This window comes from Nicotiana sylvestris, chromosome 1 (genome assembly GCF_000393655.2).
Source record: "Nicotiana sylvestris chromosome 1, ASM39365v2, whole genome shotgun sequence".
In the NCBI taxonomy this organism is placed as follows: Eukaryota; Viridiplantae; Streptophyta; class Magnoliopsida; order Solanales; family Solanaceae; genus Nicotiana; species Nicotiana sylvestris.
In genome coordinates this window covers 155,375,232-155,386,613 of record NC_091057.1, presented here as the reverse complement: position 1 = coordinate 155,386,613, position 11,382 = coordinate 155,375,232, and the positions used below count along the sequence as shown (strand labels likewise).

The window sequence follows — 11,382 nt, the reverse complement described above, 5'->3', positions numbered from 1 at the left end:
GATTAGACCAACTTCGAAATAAACTAATCATGAACTGGATCGACTTATTTAAACTAAACTGATTTTTAGACCTATAGGCAGAATTTCTAATGTTGTTACCTATGAGCATGATATATAGTTGTTTAGAAACTTATAGGCATTATTTCTAGTGGAAATGAATTTAAACAACCATTGGAACAGAAACTTGAACTTGATCACATGCTTAAGTATGATATCTATTTGTGAAATTGATTGTAAAACCTATAGGCATGATTTCTAGCATGGTGAGGTAAACATAGCAAATATATGAAATCCTATAGGCATGGTTTCTAACATGGTAGAGCAGACATAGCAAATATGATATCCTATAGGCATGGTTTCTACCCATATTACCCCACAAATATGTAACTACCCACCCCTTTTTACTAATCACCCCAATATTCGTTTACAAATTAGTACAAACTAGATGAATGAATTACATAGATAAATAAAAAGGAGAAGTTACACTATAGGGAGCCTGAAGCAGGCCCAAGTGATTTCCCAAACCTTCAATAGCCTCAAATGCCAATTTCATAGACAATATCATTGTCTAGGTTCCCTAATGATCTTAAGGATCCCGGGCAGTGCTCACACCTAAACTTTGTAACCAAATTGAGTAGTGCAGTGTGGAAGGGCCAGCCTCAGTGTGCCAGAGTTCAGAGAGATCTCAAGAGGATCTCAAGGCAGTACACACACTGAAGGGGGCAGAACCTAGGGACTTAGGAGTAGAGTGAGAGTGCTTGACATAGTTTGAAAGGGTTTCAATAGGAAAATAGTGTAAAAAAGAGACTTAGTTGAAATAACTTTGTAAGCAAGAGAGTTTTTGGGTAAACAACCTTTGAAAACAGTGGTGTAATTAAACAAACAACAGGTCAGTCAAACAAGTTCAGCAATATTCAAATAACAGTCCTTCATACACGGGAATGGGAATTGGGGACACATAGATCACATAGTATCAGGAGCATAGTAGTTTTTGTGGGGTTTAAGGGATTAGGGGATATCTATTGGTACCAATACAGTAGGAGTTTCAGAAACAATCATATAATCAGCCATTTAAAGTGACAGATCAGCTTACATATCAAAACTGGATAATAAATAGACAAACATTCAAAGTAGGGTAGAGTCATGTTGAGACAGACTACTAGGGGAGGGGGTAGAACATGTTCTGAAAAAGCCCTAAGAAGGTTAGACTAACATGCTAGATGAAGCAGTAATGTAAAAATGTCAATTGCATGTGGAGCAACAGAACCATAGATAGAAACAAATTAGAAACATGATAAACTGAAGCAGTAAAAGAAACATATTGGTTTTAGGACTTGAATTGAAATCAGAACATACCAGCAAAGAGATAGTAAATACAAAGTGAAGAATAGAAGAGCACAATAGTTAGCCTTGGCTTGCAGCCGGCTAACTCAGAATAATAGCAAGTAACCAAAGAGAGAGCAGAAAGTTTTGAGTGTGAGAGAGCTTTTGAACCAATGTGTTCGTGTGTTGTGTTAATAAAAAGTAGGCTACTTATAGTTTGCAAATAGGCAGAAAATGAGGCAAGAAAAAGTTCAGCAATAATTATGGAACCAAGTACTAATCAGAATCCAATCAATGCAGGTACTCCTTTAATTAAGGGGTAATTAACCAATGGTAATGGGCAGAAAATGTTTAAGGAAAGAAATCAAGTAAGGCATTAGGTACAAAATAGACAATTAGGGGTAAATACATGAGGGTTCAATTAAGGAAACAGTTAGTGAAGAATCAGCAAATAATACGGTTAACCCAAATAAGGTAAGAAAACTAAATAAGGTTGTAGAATATGGAAATAATCAAGAATCAGCATATAGCAAATCAGTGAATCAAGGACTCGAAATTACTGATTTAAGGAGAATAACATAGGTTCCTATGAATAAGCAAATAAGCCAAGTTTAAGCAGGAAGTATCGAAGGTCTAAAGGAAAGTTTTCAAATCAAGCCAAGAAACAGGGAACTCAGAATCAATCAAAGAGAGAGTCATGAGTCAATGTTTTAGCATATAAATAGAGTAAGATAAGAATAACCAGACATAGCAAACATGAAGGTTAAACAACACTGATAAAAAGAGGCAAGTCTTGAACAGTCAAGATGAACACAAGCACATAAAGTTGATGTAAGTTAGGCTAAAAAACTCAGTAGGAACATATTCGAGGCAAGGTAGTCACAGAAACTCAAACAAGAACCGGTCAGTCATAAAAACCAAACGAAGAAACCTAGAAAATTAGGGCTTTCAACATAGATGAGTTGAAGATGTAGTAAAGTCATAGAATCAGTTAAAATATGCAAGAAATAGAAGTTTAAACACAAAGAATTAGTTAAACAAGATTTTAAAAAGAACTTTCGAAAACCCTAGTTTTTAGAAGTAGGTGAAAAATACTAAAAATCAAAGATTTTGATAGTGTAAGACATTAAAGGAACAAACTCAAATCGTCTTAGATCTATACAGATCTAGGAGATATAGGAAGAACTTAGGGTTTCAAAAGAAACCCATATAGAGATGAAGGAACCTGCTTAGAATTCCAAGTATCATTGCAAATATAGTGTGATTTTGCTTGAAATCACACTGAAGTAGCCAAGAACAGGCAGGTGATGAACCCTAGATGCAAGTCGGCATGGCCCTGGGCCCTTGAAGACCTTAGAGAAGGCAAGCATGGCATAAGAGAAGCCATTGGAGGCTTAGGAGACGATGAGAGGTTACCGGAGATGACCGGAGATAGGAGGTCGGCGGTTGAAGGGCTAGGGTTAGGTTGCGAGTGTACTGATAGTAGAGAGGATTTTAGGGCGGCGGTATATGGAAAATGATTAGGGTTGAGGGTGGTTTAGAATTAAAAAAGGCAAGAATCAATACAGGCCGTTGATCTTTCAAATCAACGACCATGATCTAATTGGTTATGGGTCGGGTAGGTGTGTTTAGGCTTTGGGTCGAGTAATTTGGTCGTAAATTGGGCTGGGTATTGGGTTTAATTGAGACTATAATTGAAATCCAATTTGGCTAAGTTTTAAATAGCCAATTTAACCGTATATAATTTATAATAAAATAATAAATGATTTCTAAAAAATATTTTTGTGTACTAAAATGATTTAAAATGAGTATTTAACATTTTAAAAATATAGAAGATCATTTTATGCATATAAAACGTAATTGTACATTAATAAGTCTAATATTGCAATTATATACAAATTAGCTTTAAAAATGCAAAAATTCAATTATACAAATGCACTAAAAAATATTTTAATAATGTTTTGGCATAAATATAGTTTTTATATGACTAAAATACCACAACAATAATTTAAGGGATAATTATTGGGGATTTTATGAGTAAAAAGGGGAGGAAATAAATCAATTTAAAATCTTTAAAATTATAAAAACCTTTTGCATGCTTATATATGCATATATATACTATTTTTAAAGTATTTATGCATATTAAAAATATATAGGGAAAAATTGGGTATCAACAACTACCTCTCTTTACCCGGGAAGGATGAAAGAGTTTTCGGGTAAAGAAATGATGGCCAATTTTGACTAAAGGGGAAGCTTTGAAAGATAGGGGCTGGACTTTAGTCTTCGAGTTGCCTACATATCCCTGGTTTTATAGGAATCAGACCATGTGTAGTTTTAGATTCATCTGCGGAATGCGCCGATGAAATTATGGCGAGAACTTAAACCCGATGCCGAAGCGGCTATGGTAAGCGGTTAAAGCTTAGGACGGTTGAAGGAACTGGAGCGAGATCGCTCCTGTTAGGATAGCGGGTTTTTACTAATTACATGCAGATAAAAGATGCCGCAAACAAGTATTTGCGAAAATTTAAACATGATGCAAATTTCTTTTGGACCATGAAGGTTGTCTTCAGACGGTTAAAGATGACGTCCTCAGACCATGATGTCCTGAGCCATGAATTGTTCAGTGAGGGATTCGTAAGCCATGAAATGATATTCTCGGGCCATGAAGATGGTGCCTCCGAACCATGACGCCTTTGAATAATGATATGCAAGTTTGAGAGACCCTCAAGTCATGACATAGTGTCTTCCGGCTATGAGGATGATGCCTTTAGACTATGACGCCTTCAGATAGATTAGCGATATTTCAGCCCATGATATGCAATAATACGATGTAAATAAGACAAGGCTTAGTCTTGTGAAATGGAGGGCAAAGCTTATCCCAACAGAAGAGCAAATAGGTAGGGCTAGAAATAGAGAAAAATTTGTGCGAAAAGGGACAGTGCTTAGTCCCATGCGAATGGGAGGCAAGGATTAGCCTCATGCAAGTATGGAGGCAGGGATTAGCCTCATGGATTTAAGGATTAGACTCATGCAAATAGGGAGGCAGGGATTAGCCTCATGGAGTCAAGGATTAGACTCATGCAAATAGGGAGGTAGGGATTAGCCTCATGCAAGTATGGAGGCAGAGATTAGCCTCATGGAGTCAAGGATTAGACTCATGCAAATAGGGAGGCAGGGATTAGCCTCATGCAAGTATGGAGTCAGGGATTAGACTCATGGAGTCAAGGATTAGACTCATGCAAATAAGGAGGCAGGGATTAGCCTCATGCAAGTATGGAGTCAGGGATTAGACTCATGCAAATATGAAGTTAGGGATTGGACTCATGCAAATACGGAGGCATGGATTAGCCTCATGCAAGTATGGAGTCAGGGATTAGACTCATGCAAATATGAAGTCAGGGATGAGACTCATGCAAATATGGAGGCAGGGATCAGCCTCATGCAAGTATGGAGGCAGGGATTAGCCTCATGGAGTCAAGGATTAGACTCATGCAAATAGGGAGGCAGGGATCAGCCTTATGCAAGTATGGAGGCAGGGATTAGCCTCATGGAGTCAAGGATTAGACTCATGCAAATAGGGAAGGCAAGGATTAGCCTCATGCAATTATGGAGGCAAGGATTAGCCTCATGCAAATATGGAGGCAGGGATTAGCCTCATGCAAAGAGCGAGTAGTAAATAAGAGTAGTGTATGTCTTAGTTGGAGATATATCCAATGTTTGATGGCCAGATGGATAGTGAAGTTTCTTTGTGTGTATATGTTTGTGAGTGCTATCGTTACGTCAAATGTGCATGCGTTCAAAGAAAAATTATAAGTTTTGTGGGGGGGAGGTTGGTTCATGCTTCGTCCGTCGGCTTTGCTTTGCTCCGTTCTAAAAGCCCTCTCGAGTTCCCCTAGGTGACATTTGACTGTTACGGAAATAGAGTTTTCGAAAATATACAATTATTGATAAAATAGAGTTGTTTTAGAAGTTTATTGATATATCCAGTAATTTTGATGAACTATTGATTGTAACACATCTCGAAGGCATTGCAGCTCTCTTATGTTGGAATTTTGAGGGTCCTCCTCAAAATTTTGCCCTAGTTTGGTGGATGATCTTTGACCGTTTTCGGATGATAAGCCTTGTTGAACCTTCTTCGGAATTTTGAGAATCCTTCTCAAAGTTCTGCCTCAGTTTCTTAACCAACTTCTAACTTTCTAGCATGCGATGGCGTCGGCTGGACTTGTTCCGGAATTTTGAGGGTCCTCCTCAAAATTTCTGCCCCAGCTTTTGATCTTGGGGAGAAATGAAAATTTTATTATGATATGACCGAACCCATAAGGCTACCAATGTATCCCCTCTTAGACGGAAATCAGGTCAAGCATAGTTCAATTACATCAAATGAAGAAATATAAATAATCTAAGCATAGTATCTCTTGAGTGTGTCTGAATTGATTGGCTTTGGCCAGATTTCTCCGTCCATTTCTGCAAGTATGAGTGCTCCTCCTGTCAGTACCCTGTGAACCATGTACGGATCTTTCTAGTTGGGAGAGAATTTCCCTTTGGCTTCATCTTAATGCAGGAAGATTTTCTTCAATACCAGTTGCCCTGGTGCAAATTGCCTTGGTTTGACCCTTTTATTGAAAGCTCTGGACATTCTGTTCTGATGGAGTTGGCCATGACACACTACATTCATCCTCTCTCTATCTATAAAGGCCAGTTGTTCATAGCGGCTCCTTATCCATTCTGCATCGCTGAGTTCAGCTTCTTGTATGATTCTTAAAGAAGGAATTTCTATCTCGACTGGGATGACAGCCTCGGTACCATAAACCAGCACGTAGGGAGTTGCTCCAGTTGATGTGCGAATTGTAGTGTGATATCCCAACAAAGCGAAGGGTAACTTCTCATGCCACTATTTGTTGTTCTCTACCATTTTCCTTAGTATCTTCTTAATGTCTTTGTTGGCGGCTTCTACGGCTCCATTCATCTGAGGTCTATAAGCTTTGGAATTCTTGTGCTTGATTTTGAAAGCTTCACACATAGTTTTCATCATATCACTGTTGAGATTGGTGGCATTATCAGTAATAATGGACTCGGGAACTCCAAATCCGATAATACGATCCTTGACAAAATCTGCGACGACTTTCTTGGTTATAGCTTTGTAAGATGCAGCTTCTACCCATTTTGTGAAGTAATCAATGGCTACCAGAATGAACCTATGTCCGTTTGAAGCAGTGGGATCAATTGGACCAATAACATCCATTCCCCAGGCGGCGAATGACCAAGGTGAGCTTGTTGCATTGAGCTCATTCGGCGGCATTTTTATCATATCAGCATGCACTTGACATTGAAAGCATTTGCGGACATACTGGATGCAATCCGTCTCCATGGTCATCCAAAATAACCTGCCCTGAGTATCTTCTTAGCCAAGACGAAACCATTAATTTGTAGGCCACAGGTCCCAACATGTACATCCTCAAGTAGCTTAGAAGCTTCATTCGCGTCGACACACCTTAGTAAACCCAAATAAGGAGTTCTTCTATACAAGTTTCCTCCGCTATGGAAGAAGTGATTCGACAGTCTCCGGAGTGTGATTTGCATGCTCTAGGTATTCTCCCTTCGACAAATACTCCTTGATGTCGTGGAACCAAGGTTTTCCATCCGTCTTTTCTTCAACATAGGCACAATATGTCAGCTGATTATGGATCTTTACCGGAATGGGATCAATATAGTTCTTATTTGGATGTTGTATCATAGATGACAAGGTGGCCAATGCATCGGCAAACTCATTCTGAATTCTGGGCACATGTCGGAATTCTATCTTCGTGAACCTCTTTCTTAGTTCCTGCACATGGTACAGATATGGCAATATCTTAGAATTCTTAGTGGCCTACTCTTCTTGTACCTGGTGCACAAGCAAATCTGAATCACCGATCACCAACAACTCCTGAACGTTCATGTCGACTGCCATATTGAGCCCTAATATGTAGGCTTCATACTCTGCCATGTTGTTGGTGCAGGAAAGTCTGAGTTTAGCAGATACCGGATAATGCTGACCCGTTTCTGATACCAAAACTGCTCCAATGCTCACTCCTTTAAAATTTGCGGCTCCATCAAAGAACATTCTCCAACCATCGTATGCTTCGGTAATGTCTTCCCCTACGAACGACACTTCTTCATCAAGAAAATATGTTTTCAAAGGTTCGTATGCTCCTCCCACTGGATGTTCAGCAAGGTGATCTGCCAATGCTTGTCCTTTAACCGGTATTTGAGTTACGTAGACGATGTCGAACTCACTTAACAGTATCTTCCATTTGGCCAACTTTCCAGCCGGCATAGGTTTCTGAAATATGTACTTCAGAGGATCCATTCTAGATATGAGGTATGTAGTGTAGGCACAGAAGTAATGCCTCAATTTCTGAGTTGTCCAGGTCAAAACACAGCAAGTACGTTCAAGTGGAGAGTACCGTGCTTCGTAAGGTGTGAACTTCTTCCTCAAGTAGTATATGGCCTGCTCTTTTCTTCCTATCTCGTCATGTTGTCCCAAAACATATCCGAAGGCTCCATCTAATACAGATATATAGAGTAACAAAGGTTGTCCTGGTTCTGACGGGACCAGAATTGGTGGTGTGGATAGGTACTCCTTGATCTTATCAAAAGTTTTCTGACAATCCTCTGTCTAGCTTGTTTCGATATCCTTCCTCAACATCTTGAAGATGGGTTCACATATGACTGTGGACTGTGCTATGAAGCGACTGATATAGTTGAGACATTCTAGGAAGCTCATCACATCCTTTTTGCTCTTAGGTGGTGGTAACTTCTGAATAGCTTTAACTTTAGACGGATCCAGTTCGATCCCTCGACGACTGACGATGAATTCCAGTAACTTTCCTGCGGGAACCTTGAATGCACACTTTGTGGGGTTCAATTTCAAATTGTACCTTTTTAGTCTATCAAAGAACTTCCTTAGATCCGCTATATGATCTGCGGCCTTCTTGGATTTGATAATGACATCGTCCACATACACCTCTATTTCTTTGTGTATCATATCATGGAAGATGGTTGCCATGGCTCTCATGTAAGTGGCCCTAGTGTTCTTCATACCGAATGGCATCATCTTGTAACAGTATACACCTCACGATGTGATGAAAGTTGTCTTCTCTGCATCTTCTTCATCCATCCAAATCTGGTGATAACCCGCGAAGCAATCTATAAAGGATTGGAGTTCATGTTTGGCGTAGTTATCGATCAGGATGTGTATATTTGACAGTAGGAAGTCGTCCTTGGGACTTGCTCTATTTAAATCCCGATAGTCAACACATACTCTGACCTTCCCATCCTTCTTTAGAACTGGCACAATGTTAGCTAACCAAGTTAGATATTCAACCACCCTGAGAACTTTTGCTTTAATCTGCTTGGTAACTTCCTCCTTGATTTTCAGGCTCATGTCTGGTTTGAACTTTCTGAGTTTCTGTTTTACTGGCGGACACATGGGATTAGTAGGCAACTTGTGAGCCACTATGGAAGTGCTCAAACCAGTCATGTCATCATATGACCATGCAAAAATATCCTCATATTCTTTTAGGAAATGAATGTACTCTTCCTTCTCTGTTGGTGACAAGTGAATTCTGATGCGGGTCTCCTTGATGGTCTCGGCATCTCCCAAATTTACTGCTTCGGTCTCATCTAGATTGGACTTAGGCTTATTCTCAAAATTTTCAACCTCCCTGACGATTTCCTCGGGTATATCATCTTCTTCCTCTGAATCACTATTCTCATATTGCATTGCCTCATTACATATCATAGTCACTGGTTCATCGGGAAAAGTAATAATAATGATGTAGAAAAGAAAATGTAAAGATAGTAGTGAATAATAAAGAGCAAACACATTTGATTAAAACTTGAAAAATTGTCCAAACAAAGTACGGCTCAATGAATCGAGCATTCATTTTGAAATAGGTAAAACTTAAAATTATGGGAAATCTTAAATGCCTAGAATGACTTATAGAAGTAAATTCTGCCAAGCTACCTAGGGACTCGACGGGCTCGAGACGGTGTGGCGGTTCAGTTCCTAAGAACAACTCCCTTCTCCATAGTCTGAATAGTGAGGCCTTCTTCCTCCTCCCCCTCAATTATGGCACCACGGTCTATGTCCTCATCCTCCAAGAACAAATTCCTCAACCCAGCTAGTGCTTCTTCTTCTGCAGTCCCCCATATTGTGTCAGCCTAGTGAAAAGCTTGTTCCAAATGTGGCACTGGCTGCTCAAGAGGGTAATACGGTCCACGCCATGAAGGCGACCAATTATTATAATCTTGCCATGTATACTGTTATTCGAGCCCAAAGGTGGTACCATGATTTTTCAGCTGTATTGGTTTGGTGATACCTTGGAGGTTCTTTCCCAATCCTTTGTCGGGTTCATATCCACACCATGCCAATATGCTTTCTATTTTGTTACTCCACCACTTATCCTTCTCGACGGCATTGACCCGTTTGATGTGATGATAGGTTTCCCCTCCTAGCCTTCTTCTATGTCCAATGGCCGGGATAGTTTGACTAGTGTAAATAGGGTTACTTCTATCTCCATGAATGATTACCTCCTGACGGTTCCATTAAAACTTCATGGCTTGATGTAGTGTGGAAGGTACGGCTCCGGCTGCATGGATCCATGGTCGGCCCAACAGAAGGTTATATAAGGCTGGTATGTCGAGTACCTGAAATTCAACGTCGAACCAAGTTGGCCTCATCTACAAGTAAAGGTTGATTTCCCCGATTGTGTTCCTCTGGGACCCATTGAAAGCTTTCACATTCATGTTCCCTACCCGTATTTTATGGAAACCTTTGTCCAACCTTTTCACATTGTCCAATGGACAAATATTTAGGCTTGAACCTCCATCAACCAAGACCCTGGCAATGAACTTGTCTTCAAATTGCACCGTAATATGCAATGCTCGATTGTGATTCAGTCCCTCGGGTGGTATTTCATCTTCGTGGAAGATGATCTTATGACTTTATAGTACTTGCCCAACCATGTTGGCCATTTCTCCGCTGGCGATGTTATTGGATTCATAAGCCTCGCTTAACACTTTCATTAAGGCATTCTTATGTGCCTCTGAATTCTACAATAGTGACAAGATAGATATCTGAGCAGGGACTTTGTTCAGATGGCCAATAATAGAGTACTCCTTTGCCTGCACTTTCCTCCACAGGTCATCTGGCCTAGTCTCAATGACAGGCTGCCTAGTAGTGACCTCCTTACTTGAACCTCCCAGGTGTTTAGGTGTATAGACTTTTTCGGTTCTAGTCATTCCTTGTGCAGCGTCAGATTCCTCTACCTTGGCCTTCCCTTTCCGTTGAGCCTCAGCAACATAATCACAAGGTATTGCTTTTGAGTTGAATGGGGGTGTGGTTGATACTATCACAGTGAAAGGTGTGACCACTTCTACTTCAAATGGAGTGGGGGTGGATACGGGCAGATCCACTTCCACCTCGAATGGAACTGATGCAGTTACCTCAACCTCGATTGGTGCCTGAGTCTGAATCACAATAGGAGTAAGTGTGACTGCAACCTTAAATTCATCGCCTTCTCGAATAAGTTTGATCGACCCCTCAGGGTCCCATTCTTCATTTGTCTCTATCACATGTACATTATCACCTCTGTGATCAGGGAGGGAATTGTTGCGGACATTAGGTGCGGCTTCTTTTGCTTGTATGACCTTGTTGTCAATTAGCGTTTGGATCTTATCTTTCAATGTTTGGCACTCAGCAGTGGTGTGCCCTTTCATACCGGAATGGTACACACAAGTTTTGTTCGAATTGACCCATTGGGATGGATTTTCAAATGCCACAGCGGGAATAAGAGTGACATAACTCATGGATCTCAACCTTTCATATAACTGGTCGATAGGTTCAGCAATGGCGGTGTATTGTCTAGGTGGCTTGCGGTCGAAGTTGGGTCTTGGTCTTGGATAATTTTGGCATGCTGGTGGTGATTGGAAGTGGGATGGTTGGGAGTTATAGGTGTGATAGACAGTGGCTGGTTGGGAATATCTGGGAGATGACGATTGATATGTAGGAGGTGA

The 11,382-nt window shown here is 40.3% G+C and overlaps 1 protein-coding gene across 1 annotated transcript; it reads right to left on the bottom strand.

Annotated features, from left to right (window-relative positions):
* Positions 1-6,859: 6,859 nt before the first annotated feature.
* On the bottom strand, positions 6,860-7,309 carry LOC138876452 (uncharacterized). The gene is made up of 2 exons (XM_070155388.1): positions 7,208-7,309; positions 6,860-7,147 (listed from the first exon to the last, which is right to left on the bottom strand). The coding sequence occupies exons 1-2, from the start codon at positions 7,307-7,309 to the stop codon at positions 6,860-6,862; spliced, it is 390 nt and encodes a 129-aa protein (XP_070011489.1).
* Positions 7,310-11,382: the final 4,073 nt, after the last annotated feature.